At 41.7% G+C, this 21,029-nt stretch overlaps 1 protein-coding gene across 1 annotated transcript; it reads left to right on the top strand.

The window, feature by feature from the left end:
* Window positions 1-8,064: 8,064 nt before the first annotated feature.
* Klrg1 (killer cell lectin like receptor G1) lies at window positions 8,065-19,095 on the top strand. The gene is made up of 5 exons (XM_034512563.2): window positions 8,065-8,179; window positions 11,283-11,387; window positions 12,479-12,648; window positions 16,167-16,264; window positions 17,942-19,095. The coding sequence occupies exons 1-5, from the start codon at window positions 8,098-8,100 to the stop codon at window positions 18,051-18,053; spliced, it is 567 nt and encodes a 188-aa protein (XP_034368454.1). The 5' UTR covers window positions 8,065-8,097; the 3' UTR covers window positions 18,054-19,095.
* Window positions 19,096-21,029: the final 1,934 nt, after the last annotated feature.

Genomic DNA, 21,029 nt, shown 5'->3' with positions numbered 1-21,029 from the left:
ACCTGTGGTCAGTGTCTTCTTTGTCTGCCTTGTGAGAGCTTTACCAACCTTAATCTCATTAAAAAACCAAATTATAGTTTTTTCTAAATTTCCTATTATTATTAAAATTTGACTTGACATTATTTTTACTCTGGCCACTCTTCTGTTTACTCTGCTTTTAATTTGTCTTTCTATCATTGAATTTTAAAGTCAGATTGTATCGGTCTGTCTCCTATGCATTGAGAGCTGCAACAGTTCCTCTAGCCATCATGTTAGCTGTTTAGCAAAGGCTCATGTTCTACCTCGCTTATTTTCTTTTATTATTTCCTTTGTTTTATTTTAATGGCTTATGAGACATTTAGAAGTGGATTTTAATTTCCAAATACCTAAACAATTGTTGAGATTTTTTTCCTTGTTCATTTCTTTGCAGCTACAGGATGCATGTCTCATACCCTAATACTGGGCACGTGTGGGCTCAGAGGGTGAAGCTCTTTCTGCGCAAGCCCAAGTGACCTGAATTTGATCCCCAGAATGACCACAAAAGCAGGAAGCAAGAATTACCTCTATTCTTTGATGTACCCATGCACAGTGAGGCATGTGTGTGCTCCCAATCTCTCTCCCTCTCTCACCATGTGTGCATACGCACATGCACACACATGTGCACACACACACACACACACACGCACGCACACGCACACACACACATGCCATGCACACACGCATATGCTATTAATAAATAAAGATTAAAATATCTTAGTATTTCAAATTTATTGAAATGTATTACAGCTCAATATACCATCTGTTTTTTATGAACTTTGTTTTTTTCAGACTTGGGAAAAAAACCCTGTATTCTCTACTTGTTCAGTATAATTTTGGGGGTAAATTTAATTAGATCAAGGTGGGCAGTGGTGTGGTTGAAATGCTTTATATTACTACTGATATTTTCTTGAAGCTCAAGGACAATTTTATTAGTGACTAAAGGAAATCCCCCAGGGCAGGCAGGCTGTAAATCTTAGCTGCTCCTGAACCAAGAGACTGGAAAGAGGTAGGGAGAAAAGCCACACTGTTTAAACTGGCTTGGAGGTCAGACAGTAAGTCTCCACACAGTGAGGAGCAAACAGCACTGGAGAGTGCGAGGAAGCTCAGAATGCCCGTTGTTAGAGGAAGCACAGATACAGAAGAGGCAGAAAGGTGAGAGGAAGCTACTCTTGTCTGAGTAATATGGAGACCTGACTGAGCCTGGACAGACACACAGAAGAGAGGTAAAGGCAAGAGCTTATCATCACCAGTCCCAGGCAGAGACTCAGCAAAACCCCAAACTGGATTTTTGAAAATGTCCAAATCAAAGCCCATTAGACTCTCTCAATGGACTCAGGGAAGCATCCATCCACGGAGCCTCTAAGGCTGGCCTTGTGCTGACCCCAGGATATTTTCAGGGTCTTATCCAGTGGAGTGGCTAAAATCGTAGCAAGATCTCTCCCACATTGCTTCTAGAGAAAGAAAAGAAATAAAGCCATCATTCATTTCATAGGGTAAGCCAATAGGTTAAGGCATGTCTCTCTCGGCTTCAGAAGGGTATTGAATTGAGCCAAAGTCTGAAGTCTAGTCAAGAAGAAAGCTGTTAGTGAGAAATAGTTTTCTAAAATAACTACCGATTGTTATTATTGTTTATGCCTAGTACTTTTGTTAGTTCCCGAGGAAAGAAATGAACATTTTCACATCATTATGTATTTGTTGATTTCACTTTAATTCTGTAAGCTTTTGCATCTAATGTTTTGACATTTTGAATTGGGTTCACGTGTTCACTTGTAGTTGTTAGATTGGCTCAGTACCATGGCTAATATAATCATGAAAGGTGTCTTTGTATAGGTCTATTTTGTTTTATGTTAATATGACCATTTGTGACAGGTGTAGTAATGACTCTCATTACCTTATAAGGCAAAAGGGACTCTGAAGTTGTGACTGACTCTGTGTGTGTCTGTGTGTGTGATCACTATGTACACCAGGCTGGCTTGGAACTTGTGATCCTCTTACTTCAGCTTCCTAAGTGCTAAGATTATAGGCCTGAAGAGACAGAGACCTGGGATAAGGGAGGCTCCCAAGAATCAGAGGGGGTGTCCTCAACTGTGACTCACAGCATTGGGGATATGAAGCCTGAAGAGGCCATCTCCTGTAGCCAGCCAAGCAGGAACCCCAGTGGAGCAATAGGGACATCAACACCCACAAAACTTTCAACCCCAAATTTATTCTGTCCTCATGAAATGCAGGGACAGGGGATGGAGCAGAGACTGAGGGAATGGCCAATCAATAACCAGCCCAACTTGAGACCCAGCCCATGGACAAGCACCAATCTCCAACATTATTCATGATATTCTGTTATGCTTGCAGACATGAGTCTAGGAGGGCTGTCTTCTTAGAGGCTCCACCCAGTAGCTGACTCAGACAGATATTGACACCCATAGCCAAACAGTGCATGGAGATTGGGGACTTTTATGGAAGAATAGAAGGAAAGACTGCAGGCTCCTAAGGTGATAGGAACTCCACAGGAAAACCAACAGAGTCAACTAACCTGGACATTTGGGGGCTCTCAGAGACTGAACCACCAACCAAGAACATACATGGGCTGGATCTAGGCCTCTCTGAATATAGGTAGCAGATGTGCAGCTTGGTCTTCATGTGAGTCCCAAAAAAACTGGAACAGGGGCTATCCCAAAAGCTGTTGTTGGGATATTTTCTACTTGTTGGGCTGCCTTTTCTGGCCTCAGTGGGAGAGGTTGCACTAGCCTCAGAGACACTTGAAGTACCAGGGTTGGGGGATATCCAGGAAGGCCCCCAATCTGTGGAAAAGGATTGCGGTAGGGGGTGATCAGGAGCCGGGGGTGGGGGGAAGGGGGGGAACTGAGTTGGACGGAAAGCGAATAAAAAAAAATTTTTGCTATGAGGGATTATGTTGCATTGACCTTGTGCTTCCAATAGGGGGAGCCAGTGAGAGGGTTAGAAAACGGATACAGCCGTGAAAGCAGAAGGTGAAATGAGACTGAAGGTGGTGGGATGGGGGCAGCCTCCAGGCTTTGGGGCAACAATGAAGGAAGCTGATTGTTTCCAGAGGGAAAGTCTTCCTGCCAACTCAGTGACTGAAGACTTCTGACCCCTGGAACATTAAGAGCAGTTTATGTCATTTTGTGGCTGTGTGATGGGTGGTTTGTTACATTAATGATACACTCTTTCAGGCTTCTTTGTCTATCATTCATTGGCTTATATAGTCTTATATATTCAGAGACAGTCTCTCTCTCTCTCTGAATCTGGAGCTTGGATGGCAGCCAGCAAGCCCCAGCGAGTCTCCTGTCTTCACTCAGGACAATATTTGGCATTGTAGATGTGTGCAGTTGTACCCAAAATTTTACAAAGATGCTTCAGATTCAAACTCATCACCTCATGCTTGTGTGACAAGTTGCTCTTACCAGCAAGCAATCTCTCCAGTCCTGTATAGATTTTTTTTTTTAAATAATCTATTTTATCATCTGGTGACTGGCCCTACTTGTCTTTCTCCACTCCCTATAACTTTAATCTTTTTCAAAACCTATTTTAATGATGGTTCTTAAATGTATTAACCTCCTTTGTAGCCCACCACCCACCAGAGGTAGTGGAAAAGAAAGAATGCAGGGGTGGGGCGTGGACCTGTTTAGAGAGGTTCTTTAGAGCAACTCCCATCTGTGTTGTCTGGAAATCAGCAGGTTCACGGGTTAGCAACAGCAGCTCACGGATACACCAGCAGTCCAGTTTGGTAGAGTTGGGTTAGCCACATCGGTGACATGACCTAGCAGAGACAGCCAGGCCTCAGCCTCAGCTCAAATCTGCAGGACGGACCAGGAGGAACACCAGAAGTTCTCAGCTCTGCCTCTCTCAGCAAAGCAAAGATCAATGAAGACTTGAGACCCACACATGTTGCACAGCTATCTGTACCAGCAAACCAAGCTCCACCCCGTCACTGTCTGTTAGAAGTTTTTTGGTGCATTACTCTCTATGGAGTCCCGACAAATGCAGCTCAACTACACAATGTAAGGAGGACCAATACATGTGGGTTGTTAGCAAAGAGCCCTTTATCACATGTCCTTTCAAGTGCTTGTGTTAGCAGAACATCCTCTCTTCTGTGTCTGCTTCAGCGAAACGTTCTTTAATGAATCTGCCTTAGCCTTTCACCTGTGTCCACTTCAGCTAAATGTTCCTACATGTGTTTGCTCCAGCAAAACACCAATTGACTTTCCAAAGAACCCTTAAGTTTCTGCTTCAACCTCCACCCTTTTGCTCATGTGTGTGTGTGTGCATGTAGAAGCCAGAGGTTAATGGTGAGTGTCTTCTGCAATTGTTCAACATTATTATTATTATTATTATTATTATTATTATTATTATTATTTTGAGACAGTCTCTCACTGAACCTGTAGTTCATTAATTTGGCTGGTTGGCCAGTGAACCACAGGGATTCCCTCCTGTCTGTACTATCTCAGTGCAAGGATTGCAGATGCTTGCCCCCAAGACTGGCTTTTTATATGGGTGCTGAGAATATGAACTTGGAATATGGTCCTTATGCTTGCCAGGCAAGCCTTTTACTGTTAGCTTACCTCCCCAACCTCTCAATCATACTTAAATTATTTGATATTACCCTACAGCTTCTTCATGTTCACTGAGCTTTCCTTCTGAATGTTCCAATTTGCTATTAACCATATTCAATTATTTTTAAAGACTATGAATATTATATTGTAGCACAACCACTTTAAGCTTGTCCCCAACTAGCTTACAGATAAATGAGATTCAGATGATGGTTATTTTATTTGGCCTTGACAATTACTGAGGGGTCACCACTCTTCATCTACTCTTCTAACTGCCAGCCTGGCTGCCTCCCCAGGGCATACCCCAGACACTTGCTGTCTCTCCTGGCCATGTGCTCATCATCTGTCTCCCCTCATGGTGGCTTCCTCTCTTCTCTCCTTCCTCTTCTTTTTGTCTCCTTCCCCCAACCAGGTCACCCCAGTAATTGGCTGTAGCCAATTTTATTTAACCAATAGTTTTAAATCAAGGAATATGATTTGCACAACAAAAGCTTGTAAACAGGAGAAGTCACCTGCAGGCCTAGACCTTCAGGTATAGAATTTAGCATTCCAAGACAGACTAGTAGAGCAGACCTCAACAGTATTCCAGAATGTGGGGAAAAAAATCTCGCGGAGGGGGTGGGGTGGAATGGGGTGGGGTGGGGTGGGGTGGGGAGGGAGTCCGGCGGTGGGGTCTCAGCGGCAGGCTTCCCACACCACCGCAGAGGGTCCCACATTCACGCAGCTATCGGTGGGCGGGCCATCGGCTGTATCCACAAGGTTCCAGGATTCCAAAAGCTGGGAATCTGGCAGCGAGACCACGCGACATGTGGAGTCCGGTTTTCCAAAGCTTTATTGTTCATGGCATGTTGAGTGGGTATAGATGGTATTCACTTCCCCGCCAAAAGCCAGCGGAGCCTGATTTTTATAGGGAGGGGGAAAAGGGGAAGGAATAACTTAATTAGCTACGCCCCTGGCCTTTTGATAATTCATTAATATTTAAATCTCTGGAGGTATAGACTTGTTAATCATGCCCTCTACCTGTGTCTTACATGACTGAAGATGGCAGGTTAAATGGAGTTACCTTGTCCAAGGCCCAACACCAGAATATTTGGCTGATTCTTTCTTACAGTTTCTGTTAGACATCTGCGCGGCTTAGAACAGACCACACCAGACCAAACGGTTCCAAGTGGGGTTTATTCAGGAGATAGGGCAAAGATGGGGAGGGCGGAGAAAAGAGGAAGAAGATGGAAGAAGAGAGCGAGGTCAGGGGGTTCTGCCTGTTTTATATGGGCGGTGACATAGCCTCTCCCAGGTAAAGGTGAGGTAGCCAGGTGGATTCTGGGAATTTTTGGCAGCTGCCTTGGCAATGATGTGGGGGTCGCTTAGATGTGATGTCACTGGGTTCAGGGTCTGATACCAACAGTTTCCATTTCTTTGATGAGGTCCTTCAGTCTTCTATTCATTCTGATCCTACTTTTGAACAAGTGTTCAAACACTTGTACTATTTATTACAGTTCTTATTTGTTGACTCCAGTCTCTATCTCATGTATGTATCTTGCTACTTAACTGTGGTTTAAAAGTGTTATGTCCGAGTGTCGGTTTGACAAGGGTGGATTTGTGATGGTTGACGCTGTTTGTCAGCTTGACAGGATGTAGATCAGCAGCTTTTGGCCTGTGTGTCGAGATCCCCACAGGGCTTGCATATCAGATAGCTTGCACATCAGATATTCACATTATGATTCATAAATAGCAAATTTACAGTTATGAAGTAGCAACAAAATAATTTTATGGTGGGAGGTCACCACAACATGAAGGACTGTATTAAAGGGTCGCAGCGTTAGGAAGGCTGAGAATCACTATCCTAGAATCACCTAGGAGAATCACCTCTGGGTGTGTCTGTGAAGGATTTTCTAAATTGAGTTACTGAGAAGGGAGGATCCATCCAAATGTGGGTAGCATCGTCTATGAAGTATGGTCCTAGGCTTAATAAAAAGGAAACCATGTGCGGAGCACCAGTGTCATCTCTCCCTGTGCCCTGACTTGCAGGTTCAATGATCTCCTGTCACCAGAACTTTTCACCATGAGGGACTGTTGTCCTCTCATCTGTGAGCCTAAAAGATGCCCCCTCTGTGAGGCTAACTGACCCCCCTGTAATCTAACTGACGCCCCTCTGTGAGCCTAAGACACCTTCCCCTTTATGAGCCTGACTCCCCAATGTGAGCCTATCTGACACCCCTCGGAGAGCCTATCAGACCTGCCTCTGTTAGCCTAACTGACCCCTCCCCCACCCACACATACTATTGTGTTTTTGTCAGTGTCATGGCAATAAGAATATCAACTAATGTCTTACTTAATATCTTACTGTGCAGCCAGGCTAGCCTTGATGATCCTCCGGCCTCACAGCATATGATGAAATTTTCTTCTCTGTTAACACTGACTAATCTTTTACTACAAGTATACGCTAAATTTGATATTAAATTCCTTTTAATGGTGTCAGTATTTGTCCTCATATCTGTGACTAAGTCACCGGTGGACATTTTTGGTGTTTTTCTAGAGGAGTGGTGTGTGTGCATGTGTGTGTGTGTGTGTGTGTGTGTTAGTATACATAGCAAGCACTACATCGTCTCTGTTGGCAGCTATTGGCAGGGCAGGAGGCCGTGTTGTGGAGATGTAGCTCTATCCCATGCACCAGCATCCAGCATCCTAGTTTTTAGCCACAGACCTGTGGTGGATTCCCCCCAAAGTCTTTTAGGTACCTCCCCCTGCATCACTCTTACCAGTTACTGGGCCATATGATTTTCCAGCCACATTAGCAGCGCAGAATGCCAGTCTCTGACTCTTGCTTGGTCTCAGCGACTGCTACCCTCTTTGTGATTCCTGGGGAAGCCAGGGTGGGGAGTCCCGCTCACTTTACCCTCTCCTTTCTCAAAGACCACAGCACTTTATGTTTTTCTTACTTGAGTTTTTATTAGCCTTTTTCCCTACCAGAATTAAACTGCTAGCACTTTAGAATTTGTTTCTGTTTGTTATTGCCTTTGCACAGAAGGGTAAAGCAATGAGAAAAGGCCATGGCGTTCCGGGCAAGACAGTGTCACACTCACAAAATACGTTGGAGTCTATATCTTCCATGAAACAGGCTCACACAGCTACAGTGCGGAAGAGACTCTGCGATAAAGTCTAGAAACGATTCCCGTTTACTGCAGAGTCCATATACAAAACTTCTGGGCTTGAGCACTGTGACCCGCACAGAGCAAGCTGAGCTTGGTAGTCAGTGTGTATCTAAGAGCATCTTCAGGGAGTGCTGCAGTGAGCCTTTAAAGAACAATTAATAGTCAAATTGACTATTAATGTCTATGGCAGCCTGAATCACTTCCTGACAAATTGCTTCTGTTTTGGTCAAGTCTCTTTGCTGCTACTTTACAGGATGGGCTGATCCCTCCCTCAGGGGTGCTTCTCACTCTGCTTACAGCTCTTCTCACCCTGCTTACAGCCGGCACTCCCCACTGAGTGTGAAAGGCATTGGGTAGAGATGACTGACAGCCCTATCTATTCGACCTTAGAGCTCCCTGGCCCACCTCAAGTCCAAGATGACTCCAGATGGAAGCTCAAAGGTGAGTTAGGCACATCTGAGTCACATCAGCACTGAAGACTGTGCCAAGGAGGAGAGGAGAGGGTGCGGAGTTGAGGATGCTATGAAGAAATACTTCAGGTTCAGTTTGCAGTGCGGTACGGACTCTCAGTGTGGAGTGCAGATGTGAGTCTCAGATGATTCTTTTCTGGCACCCACGTCTGTAACCCCAGCTCATGCCCAGCAATGGCAACGCTATCTTTTTTGTTGTTAATTTTTTTCTTTATTCTCAAGGATTCTATACATGGAGACAAGCATGCTAATTCTTTATTGATCCCGATGTAAAAGTCAGAGCTTTGCGAGAGAACTCTGTCAGTAGTCAGGCTTTACTGATTGACATCCCACCGCGTCTGTTTGGCTAACCACGGAGTGAAGATAGCAACGGTTTTATTAAGGGATAATGGCAAGATTTCTTGAAATGAGAAATAGATTCACACATGTAGATTTGTTTCCTGTTTCTCACCCTTCTTCAGTTGCAACTCAGTGAGTTGTGAGGAGTGAAGGCATTGAACGCTACAGATTGCTGGTCAGAGCTCTGGGGAGTCAGAGATCACCAGTGACACCCACAAGACCCCCTTTTTATACATTCTCATCTGAGACAGGGATTGATGTAAATGTCAGAATTTATCTTTGATTTTACACATCAAGCAGGTGACTCCAGGAGACATAGTGTCTTCTATAGTTTTTTAGATTTTCTCAGTTGTAAAATTTTGCCACCCTTTTCCTCTTCTTTTTGTTACAATTTTTGTTGTTGTTTGTTTGTTTTTTGTTTTTTTTCGAGACAGGGTTTCTCTGTGTAGCCCTGGCTGTCCTGGAACTCACTCTGTAGACCAGGCTGGCCTCGAACTCAGAAATCCGCCTTTGTTACAATTTTTAATGTACCTTTTGAAAGCATGGCTATGTTTTCTAAATCATGGGCATTTAGATTTGTTTCTGTTTCTATAAACTATATAGAGCTATATATCATTATATGTGCTCTAATTTGAGAGGAATAGAAAGGCTAAGTGAAAAGGAATGTATATTTTGTAGTATAGAACTTAATAATATGATATGTTATATAATATATGTTAAGTAAAGAATCTAGTAATAGTTGAAACTAACATATACATAAAATAATTAATTTTTTTTTTACTTTAAGTTGGATGGTGGCTACCCAAATAAAATTATAATTTGATAACTTTTTTCTTTTCATTTATCAAACCACAACTAAAATGAGCTTTTTTTTTTTTTTTTTTTTTTTTTTTTTTAAATTTCATTAAGAAGTCATTTACGCAGCAGGACTTGGTGGCCCACACCTTTAATCCCAGCACTCGGGAGGCAGAGGCAGGCAGATCTCTGAGTTCAAGGCCAACCTGGTCTACAGAGTGAGTTCCAGGACAGCCAGGGTTATACAATGAAACCTTGTCTAGGGTGATGGGGGTAGGCATAAATAATAAAGAAGTCATCTATACTACAAATCTGGTTATTTTTAATTTTTAGTTTTAATTTTAGTTTTTGGGACAGGCTTTCTCTGTGTAACCCTAGCTATACTGGAACTCACTCTGTAGACCAGGCTGGCCTCGAACTCACAGGGATCCACCTACCTCTGCCTCCTCAGTGCTGGGGTTAAAGGTGAAATTTATTGTTGTTTGTTTCACTGTAATGCTAGAGATTTGGGACTCATGAGTGAAAGTATTTATCATGCTGAACTCTTATGAAGATTCTCTCACTGTGAAATTACTTTAAGAAATTGAGAATTTTTCATTGATACAAATGTTATAAGAACAACAAGCTTTATTTGCCTAAAGCTTGAATACGTACAGGAAACCGAAATATGAAAATTAAATTTTTTCTTTCTTTCTGAGACAGAATCTCATGTAGCCCACGCTGGCCTCAGATTTGCTGGGGTGACTTTGAATCACTGATCCATGTCTCCATATCCCAAGTACCACCATTACAGGCACAGGGCACCAGATCCAGCTTAAAAATAATTGTTTTATTTCAAAATAACCAAAGGAATAAAAAAAGAAATCTTTACAATTTTTCTTTACACATAACTTTCATACCACCAAACTATAAAACACGTATGATTTTTAAACACAAATCTGAGAAAAACTCTTTCTTTCATTTTTAAACTAGAAATACAGTATTCTTCGAGAAAGTATGTCACATAATTAATATGACACAATGCTCTATCCTCAAACATAAGACCAACCTACACTTACTATACATCCAAGAGTTTCTTGCAAAACAAGGTGAATTTTATCAAGTACTTCTGAGACAAAGTTTACTTTATTTCAGTTTAAATTTTATTTATTTAAAATTTGAGTGCCGGGTTCAAATTAGAAGGATACAAAATAAATAAATAAATAAAAATAAAAAAGCACAAAACCTGTCCCTCTGTTTCTGCTCCTAACCACCCATTTCTTCTATAAAAGAGTTTAAAACACTGTCAAATGCCTGGTCAGACTTCCACATTTGATCTTGGCTGAAGGATCAGAAGTGCTCTTGGATAGACTTCAGTGATACCTAGCAGCCCTTGTTCTAAGGAATATGCCTTTCTTTTAAGGGTATATTTAAAAATCACTTCATATTGGCTTTAAAAGAATCTCTCTTCAAAAGCTACATATTTCATGGCCATAAATATATCTGGCTGTTTTTTTTTTTTGTTTGTTTTTTGATAAAAATTGCGATTTTCGGTTGATGGAAGTAGACAGTTGGCCTTCCTACAGACGTTGCTGTCACAAGCAGCCTTATGAGCATATTCTGTACACGTGTGCGTATCTAGAAAAATGTTTCTCGAGGAGAAATTGCTGGACCAAAAGGCAAAATGCTTTTCAATTCTGGTAAATTATGCCGAATTGTCCTTCAGTCCCTAAAAGGCAGTCCGGCTTTACACTAGCTCACTGCCCTAGTGTGAGAGTACAGAAGCCACAGTTGCGAGGGCAAGGTTTCCCTTTAGCTGGAGAGCAAGTGCCCACCCTAAAAGGAGAGGAATCTGGTTCTCTGTCCCCACAGGCAACATTGCTTCAAGATAGCAGAGGTTCTTGCCTGAGCTTCTGCGCGCGCGCGGCTCAAGGATTTTGCTTTGGATTGTGTCTCTGCAGCTGTCTTACACCGGCCCTGTTTTTCCTACTTTGTGATGGTGGCTTTGGGACTTTTGACTGTGATTCTCATGAGTCTACTGATGTACCAACGGATCCTGTGCTGTGGTGAGTGCTGACTTCACCTTCAAACTAACCTTTCGTTTTATATCATAAAGCAAGATGACTGTTAGTGACAGGATTTTACAGACTCTAGGGCATTTTTGGGATCCAACCACACTCACCACTTCGTATTCAGGCCCCCAACTTTCAGCAGAGAAGCTTCCAGGAAGTTGGGACTTTTCTGGTCCAGGCTGATTATGCCACAATCGTCAGGAAAAGGCTCAAAACCACCAAATGCAATTTGATGCCTCAGTCTAAAGAGTCTAGTCCTGGTGCCGCGTGCAGCCTTCCCTCAGGAAGTTACCTAATCTTTACGTGCCACAGAAAACTTTCTTCTCTTTCTAGCTCCCGATCTAGAGTATGTACATGTACCACAGATGTTCACCTATGTACGTCTCCTGTGGTGGGATGGCTTATGGTGATTTTATGCAAATGAGTCTCATGGAAGGAGACAAATTAAGAGATCATGGAACCTTATTTGAAGTCCCTGAGATGTTTACACAGTGCTCACTCATTTCAAGCACTTTAAAGGAATGAGGATTGTATCTTGTAGAGGAACCGGGCAAGGAGAATTCTATTACTTTTCCAGTTAGTATCTGATGTGCTTTTCTGTCAGAAAAAAATTATGTTTAAGTAGTTACTTTGGCAGCATATGATTTTTCCCCCCAATTTCTATTGGTTCCAGATGATCACACATGTTGGTTCTTTCTGCTTTATCTCCTTTTCCTATATACCCCAGGTGAACTCATAAACTCACATATACAGACAATACCTATATATGTACCATGACAGCGTATGCATCCTTTAATGCGCTGTGTGTATATCACATGGACACATATGATTCTCAGTGTTCTATGTGCTCCACAGGGTGATCAGACATTTGGTCATAATCCGTGCCTGCTTGGTGGAAAGAAGGTACTTCAGGAGTGATGAGCTGTACATTTTGGTCCATTCGATTTGAGGTCATATGTTACAGATTTCCCTAAACCTTAGTTTGAAAAGGGGTAGGGGCAAAGTAGACACTGGGAGGCCATGTTTTCCTTTCCAGGATCACTTGGTCCATAAAGATGTGAGCCGTGTGTCCTTTTCCCTTCTAGGCTCCAAGGACTCTACGTTTGCCCACTGCCCCAGCTGCCCCAACCTCTGGATGAGGAATGGTAGCCACTGTTACTATTTCTCAATAGAGAAAAAGGACTGGAACTCTAGTCTGAAATTCTGTGCAGACAAAGGCTCAAATCTCCTTACGTTTCCGGACAACCAGGGAATGGTAAAAAAAAAAAAAAAAAAATGTAGAAAATATAGAGCTATTCCTCCCTCCCTCTTTCTTCCTCTCCCTTCCCCTATTCTTTCCCCTTCTAGATGACATCTTACTATGTAGTCCAGGCTAGGTTTGAACTTGTGGTTTTCTTGTCCCAGCCTCCTAGCTCTTTGTGTGTATGTTTAAATATTCATTTATCTGCATTTGTGTATGTGTTTATTTATGTGAGAATTTGAACATTTATTTATTTGTGCACCCAAGTGTATACACACATACCATGGTGTGCTTGTGTTGTGTATATGTGCTTGTGTGGGGTGTGTGTGTGTGTGTGTGTGTTGTGTGTGTGTGTGTGTGAACACACGTGAGGCAAGCATTGCAGAGAAGAACTAGACTTAGAACACAGGCCTAGTTAAATGAGACATGATGTCCTGAGACACACAGGTCCAGTTCTATACAGAAGTCAGTGGAACTTGGGAGGGAGGGGCCACAGGGACAAAGGCCCTGCACATAGGGACTTAACTGTCCTCTGCTGAGTGTTCCTTCATTTACTGGATTTCAGTAAGTTCTAGGCTGGGAACAATGTCTAGAAAGTTCAATTAGAAGAAGAGAACACAAGGTGGGGGTGGGGTTCTCTTTCCCACAGCCTGTTCACCCAGTCTCTCCATGCTTCTACCTGTCCTAGAAGACATAAGTCAAGTAAGGAGTTGACATCCTGGCACAAACTTAACAAGACTCAGTTATAACTCTCACATAAAGTAAGAAATCTTAGATTATTTTTTTGTTGTTTTGATATTGCTGTTTGTTTAATTTGAGGGGGAATAAAATAAAACCACAGGAAATAGTTTATTAATGATTGAGATCTAGGGACTTTGTAGCCCAGGCTGGTTTCAAATTCACGATGGCTCAGACTTCCATTCAGATTTATCTACTGGGATTCAAGGAGTCCACCACACTCCTGGATTGCCACTTCCTATTTTGAGAAAAGATGGGCTATTTAGTTTATTTTCTCTCAGAAGAACATATGAGGTTGAAGTTCTGGAAGGATCAAAATTCCAAATCCTTCCGCAGAGATTAACTTTTCCTTCATCCTTTCTCTAAGCCAAGCGGCAGGATACACTATATAGCCTTGTTTTCTGGAACTTACTGTAGCTGTCTTAAGCGTCTGACTGAAGTCAATAGCAAAAGTGAGCAACTAGTTCGAAACATTTGCCCCCAAACTACTGACACAGCAGCAGTGAGTCACATCATAAGACAGTGCGGCACAGGATTAACTACAGCAGTTCTGTAAACTACACCATTCATGCAGGAGACATGCGCCCAGGAGAGCCGGAAGGGCTAAAACGCAGAGTGTCTGGGAGTCGGGGCTGTGTTTGTGCCCAGAGAATTCTAGATGGATTTTGTTTTTCTTTCCTTATGTTTCCTGGATCATGTGCCTACTATGGAGAGTACTCCATTGAGTTAAGTTGGCTGTGCTTCCAAAGTCAAGACTGTTTAAAAAAAACCAACAAAACAAAACAAATCAAAAAAACCCAAACAAACCCAGAGCACTTGGTTCCAGTCAGAGCTGGAGGATGGCAAGTGCCCCTGCTACATTTAATAAGACTACTGATAAGTTATTTTCCACATTCTTATGGATTCTTATTTCATTCTTTTTTTTTTTTCACCCGTTGTCAAAGTCTATAAAACCAGAATGACCATACAGATTGGTAGAGTCCATTGTCCCAGGTTAACTCTTTTGCTCTCAAGGCAAGGCTTATTTTATTACGGTGTGAGCAACATTCCCAGTTTCATGTGTGTCTGGAAAGCTACCAAAAGACCACATTTAAAAACAAAAATCTGGGCGTGGTGACACATACTGATAATTCCTCCACTCTGGGGGCTGAGGCAGAAGCATGTGCTCAGGGCAACCTGTTTTAGATGGACCCTCTCAGAAGCAGGACCCGGGCCTGCACAGTGACAACCATTGAAAATCCAGGAGCAGTAAAGGGTGTGCAAAGACGCAATGCAAGAATGCTCTTGGCCTGTTACAAAACAGAGAAAAGAAGGCGGGTGGGACTAGAAATTAGTGCGTGAGCGGTTGGCAGTGCCCTGATGATGCAAGCCTTTGTGTGTGCAGTCAAGATTTAGGTTTTTAAAACCTGAAACCCACTGAAGAGAAGACAGAGGTGCTTCTGGCCTTAGTAGATAGCACAGAAGAGTTTCCAAGTGTCTGCCATCCCTGGGCATGCAGAAAGAATTTAGTCTTTCTTTGACTCTCTTCTTGCTGGTGAGGATGCAGTCAGGCAAAGGAAAGCTGTCTATGGCAGAGCTCATAAATTCTTTCTCTTCAGGCGCCATCTTCCAGGAATAGAATAAAAATGACCCCCAATTGGGACATTTAGTAGCATCATGATAATAGAGTTGAAATTTCACTGGGCTTTCTTGATTTCTGAATAAAAGACAATTTTCTCTGAAGGAAATTGTTCAACAAACACTAATCTAAAATACCATAAAAAGGTCATTCAAGTAATTCAGTGCAAATTCAATTAATTAAGCTGTCACTGGAAAATATTGAAAGTGTAATTATTCATTACATGAATGTTCAACCTTAATGACAAAATTAATCTTCTTGGATGTATTCTTTGTTCTGTTTAATGTGTTGGGTAGTTCCCTTAGGGCATAAACATCTTCGTTTGATTGTACTACCTCGCAGAACAAAGCATCTTTATCCTGTCCCAAAGCGTAGCACAGCACACATGCAGGTACACTTAGTTTAACTCTGTCTTAAGGCCCATTGAAAACTGAGAGCCTGGTGGGGTCACAGAGCACATCGCTGTGAGTGTTACTGCAGTTGGTGCTGTGGATGGTGAGTAAGGTTAATGCTCCTGAAGCAGGGTCGAGCTTCTTTCTGCTGAGTACCTATCAGGCCCCATCTAATCAGAAAGGAAGTAGCAGTGGAGGTGGAGCTGACCCAGTATCTTATCTGTTATATTGTGAGCGTGTGCTTACGAACTGAAGGTCACTTCTGGGAGGCCTCCTTGTCAAAGGCAGACTTCTATTAGAACTCAGAGCCCCATTAGAATTAGAAGGTAAAGGGGTTAGTTATCTGAAGTGGTTGTTGTTTGCCTCAGATTCCTTCATTTCAATAAAATCCCCGAGAGTGGATGGCTTAAACAGCAGACACAGCTTTGGAGACTGGGATGTCTAAAGTCAAGATTGCCATGGAGAGCCCCTTTCAGCTCATGTGAGGGAGTTCTGCGTTGTGTCCTCTCTGTAGAGAGAGCTTCAGTTCCGGTCCCTTCTTATTTTAAGGCCATAGGATTGTGTCATGGGGGTACCATCTTAGGACCTCATCTCAGCCTAATCAACTCAAGCTATCTATGTTCAGAGGCCATCATGTCAGGGGTTAGGGTTTAAATATATGAATTTTGGGGTACATAAACATCCAGTCCTTACCTGGATCTGAGAGAGAGAGGACTATGTGATCCACTCAAAGGGTCCTGGGTGTCGTTGTTATCTTTATTCACCATCTTCAATCTGTCTCTTAGAACCCCTTGCAAGAGTACCTGGGCCAGGACTTTTACTGGATTGGCTTGAGGAACATTGATGGCTGGAGGTGGGAAGGTGGCCCAGCTCTCAGCTTAAGGTAAAGTGTTTGAGGAGTGAGGGCAGTGAAAGCAGATGAAGGAAGAAGGAAAGACCTGGGGAAAGAGAAGGAAAATGACAGACAGCAAAGAGTGAAAAGGAGAGGGAGAGATTGCGGGGTGGTGGTGGAGGTTAGGGGGTGCTTACCCTGCATGAGAGGAGAGTAGGAGGATCCTTCCTGATTGGGTGGCCCCTGGGAGGGCAGAGGGCTCCTCCTATGGCTCTGACTAGCCATTAGGCTATTTCTGCTGCTCTGACTGACTAGCAACTAGGTGCTTCTTTATTTATACAAGTCTCACAGAACAAAGACAAACTAAAGATTATCCAAGTGATACAGAATATATATTTGTTTTTTCATTACATGTCCAGGGCTACAAGTCCAGTTACAGTTAGAAAATAATACAAATAGAACAGATTCTTCCTCTTCTTCCTCTTCTTCCACTTCTTCCTCTTCATCCCCTTCTTCTTCTTCCTCCTTCCCTCCTCCTCCTCCTCTTCCTCCTCCTCCTCCTTCTTCTTCTCCCTCTCCCTCTCCCTCCCCTCCCCCTCCTCCCCCTCCCCTTCTTCTTCTTCTTCTTCTTCTTCTTCTTCTTCTTCTTCTTCTTCTTCTTCTTCTTCTTCTTCTTCTTCTTCTTCTTCTTCTTCTTCTCTCCTCCTCCTCTCTCTCCTCCTCTTCCTTCTCTTCTTCTTTCTCCTCTTTCTCCTCCTCCTCCTCCTTCACCCTATAACTCCAAAGTAGAGAATCTAAAGGATGTCTTCTCTAAGGCAAAAATATTTACTATATGACAGTCTGCTTTTTGGATGACAGTGCTTGCTGTTTGAAAGCACTCCAGACAAACAGAAACTATCTGAACCAGTCTTTTTATGAGTAGTAAATACTAATACCTAACTTCTATTACTATTTTATCATCCACACTATAAAGTAGAAAAAGTTTATTTTAGTCAATCTATCTTATTTTCTGAGTTTTATTCTTTCAGGAGTGTGCCCTGTATGACTCCCTGTCCTTAAAAACTATATTTATACAGTCCTTTAAGGCTACAATAAAAAGAGATCTTGAATCTGTAACCAATTCCTCTGGTCAGTTAAAGTTTGTCAATTGTCTCTTTTTACCCTGCATCAATTATACTGTTTGCATTAGCTCAGGAGCAGACACCTCAAGAAGATTCCTAGAGTAATGGTCTCCTTTAGCTATGTGCTTATTAGTGCTTAATGATCTCCAAGGCATAAAGAAGGCCTCAAATAGGGCCAGATAAAGTTAGAATTTCCCTAAAAAGGCTCAGACATAATTTTTTTTCTGGAAAAGACATAAAATCAATCATAATGCAGAAATTCCCCAAGAGTGCAACACACAGAGACCAAACCCCAAAATTAGAGACAGACGGATAGCAATGGTAGCAACCAGCTCAGCTTCGCTAGAGCTGTGTCAAGCAGCTGTGCTGGCTCCATTGCCAGTGGGTTTGGCTGTGTCAGAGACAATAAAGGAAAGAACATTGGTGATCTTAGGAAAGGACAAAAACAGCAGTGGCATTTTCAAGGGGAAAGTAAACAGTTCTTTCTCCTGCTGCTCTGGTGCCTGAGGGTTCTGAGGAGGAGACTGGAGTCATTCCACTTCTTTTCTTTAGTGCCTTTTAAGTCTTCTACCCTGCAAAAGTGACCCACGCCTCTGGTTTCCTACAGGATTCTTACCAACAGCTTGATACAGAAGTGCGGTGCCATCCACAGAGCTGGCCTCCAAGCCTCCAGTTGTGAAGTTGCTTTGCAGTGGATCTGTAAGAAGGTCTTACCCTAATGATAGATGCCACTATGCTACTATGTCCTGAGGGAAAGGGCCTGGGGAATCTTAGTCCACAAAGATGTGTTTAACAAATGCCAAACCTGTTATGATATGCCATTGGACAGAGGATTAGCATGCCTTCCTGGGAGTTAGCATTTCCTGCTGGGCTTTCTCAGCGAGTATTATGTTAGCCATTTAAAGCCTAAATCTGGGCAAATGAAATGGAGAAAGTTTATTTTAATGGCTCTTACTGCAGAAACTCACCATGTCTCTCATCCCTTCCTCTGCCATCCTGTCAAAGATATGTGGAAAACTATTCATCTGCAGAAGAATGAACCCCTGCCATGTTCAGTAACATGTTACATAGACCTCAACTAGACACAGAAAGGCAAACACCTCATGTTCTCCTGCTTGGGAGCTGAACAAGCTCCTGCCTGAGGTGTAGGAAGAAGTGCAGTGGTTACCAGAGTCCAGGAGAGTGATGGGGTGGTGGAGATTGGTTAATGGTTTGGCTGGTGTGGGGTGACAATAATGATCAATAATTGTCATATGGTTGCCAATTTATTGTGAACTTCCAAATAGCTAGGCGGAAGGATTGTGGGTGTTTCTAAATGTCTGAAGGACAGATGTACTGAGTGTTCTGACTGGATCATTTTCCAACTGCATTGAAGTATCATGCTGTGCCCCATAAATGTGTGCAATCACTCACTATCTATCCATAAAAGTTAAAGAAGTCACGATTAAAATGGAAAAAATACCTTTCTGGTACATATCTATTTTATATCCTGAATGAATCTGAAGAAGCATGTGCCTGTAGTATTGGTGAGATATTTTTCTGTGTGCACTGGCATGAAACACATGAAATATGTCAGGCAATGTACCTTCCCCCACTGTGTATCCTGTTCTAACAGTGGCTCGTTGTGCATGGAGTTTTATTCTGAAACATTGCTTGCTGCAAGAAGACACGGCTGTAAAGTGTGGGAAGAGGATGACAACAGGGTGAGGTGGCAGCGGATGACAACAGGGTGAGGCTTTCTGCTGCCTCAGCTCTTCACACTTACACAGCGAGTTGCTCTTAACCTAGATTTTCAAATACGCTTTCATGGGTGTGGTTGAAGAAGCCAACGTGTGACCGTTTCTCTTCTATGCAGTGAATGTGTGTTTTGCATTAACTCAGTGATAGTCCTTAATCTGAGACTGGGTTTTTATAGAGAAAACTTTGCAGAGATCATTTATGTGGCCGAGTCCTGTCCCAATGCCTCAAAAGTGAGGAGACTTCATTATTTCTTCTTAGTAGAGTTTGGATACAGGTGAGGAGAGAGCGTACCCTTTGGGGCTGTACACAACACAACTGAAGTAAATCTCTGTCTAATGATGATCTGTCATGTTGGTTTTCATAGTCCATTTTTCTACCAGTCTATTCAATATCTAAGAAAATGCTTACAATTAGCAAATACTTAATAGACAGACTGCTGAATAAAATAAGAGACATTATTTTATTTTAGATACATAAAATTTATTATATGTTTAAAACTATAAAAATATAAATCAATTTACATTATATATCAAATTAATTATATATTAATACAATACAATCAATTGTTATTATGTATTATATATAACTATATGTTAATATAATATAATCAATATAATATAATAAAATCAATACAATATATCAAATTATTTATATATTAAATTAAATATATATATTTTATATAAAGTATTTTATAAAAATAAATATAAGTATGAAATTTAAACATAAAATTTATTATATGTTTAAAACTATAAAAATATAAATCAATTATATTATATATCAAATTAATTATATATTAATATAATATAATCAATTAATTGTTATTATATATTATATATAATCATTATATATTAACATAATATAATCAATATAATATAATAAAATCAATATATCAAATTAGTTATATATTAAATTAAATATATATTTTATATACAGTATTTTATAGAAATAAATATAAGTATGAAATTATACATTAAATTAAATATAAAATATATTGTTAAATATTTATATATTTTATATGTAAATAGGTTACAATATTTATTCTAGTTATTTCTGCCAGCCCATAAGTTAGAGGGATTAAAGGCAAGAAAAGCAGGGTATTTTGGTCCTCCTAGCCTGCCTGAGTGAGCAGTAAGTAGCTAAATATCCCAAAGGCAACAGCTAGTTCAATTTGGATTTTCCGTCCATAGAAGGAATTGATGGCAAATCACACCACCCCTAAACTCTCTCCCACCCCTGCCAATTTCTCAGTTTTGCTCCTGGGTGGGGAACGCTCATAATTTATGGTTGTGGTGGTACTTTCTCCCACTCTGTTGGGGGTAATTATGGTGACTCCACTTAGGCCATGACTTGGCATCTAGAAGATGTGCAGTTTCAGTTACTATTTAAACACACACGGAGTGGGACAGCAGCCCTGTAAGCTGTCACCGAGCAGGCAGGAAGTTTGCAGCTTCCTTTGCAACTGAGTTCAGTAGATGTGTAAGGATTTCAGAGGGTTACCACTACAGAGTGTCATCTTTCACCTCCTCGTCCTCTGGAAGAGTTAGTATAGAAAGTACTCATTTCCAGTAGGGGATGGCTGTCATGCACTCCTGTAATCTCAGCATTTGGGAGGTGAAGGCAAGAGGATGAGTTTAAGGCTAGCCTCTGTTGTGTAGTAAGTTCAAGGACAACCTGGACTACATGAGACCCTGTCTCAAAACAAAACAAAACAACAAAGAAAACAAAGAGCACCAACAACAGCCACATCCTCATCATTTGCTGTCCCTCACACTTGCTATTGACTCAGTTTCTCTTACTTTCCTGGGTGAGAGTTTAGAAAACCTCAAACCAGCTCTTACAGGATAAGCTTAAATCTGTGGCCCATTGCTTTGATGCACAGTATGTGCACTTATCCAGCACATGCCGTGTTTGGAACAACACATTTCATTTACTTGCATTGAATTTTAATTTATTTA

This window comes from Arvicanthis niloticus, chromosome 9, assembly GCF_011762505.2.
Source record: "Arvicanthis niloticus isolate mArvNil1 chromosome 9, mArvNil1.pat.X, whole genome shotgun sequence".
Taxonomy (NCBI): Eukaryota; Metazoa; Chordata; class Mammalia; order Rodentia; family Muridae; genus Arvicanthis; species Arvicanthis niloticus.
The sequence above is the reverse complement of the archived record's forward strand: the minus strand, read 5'-3'. Positions and strand labels throughout refer to the sequence as shown.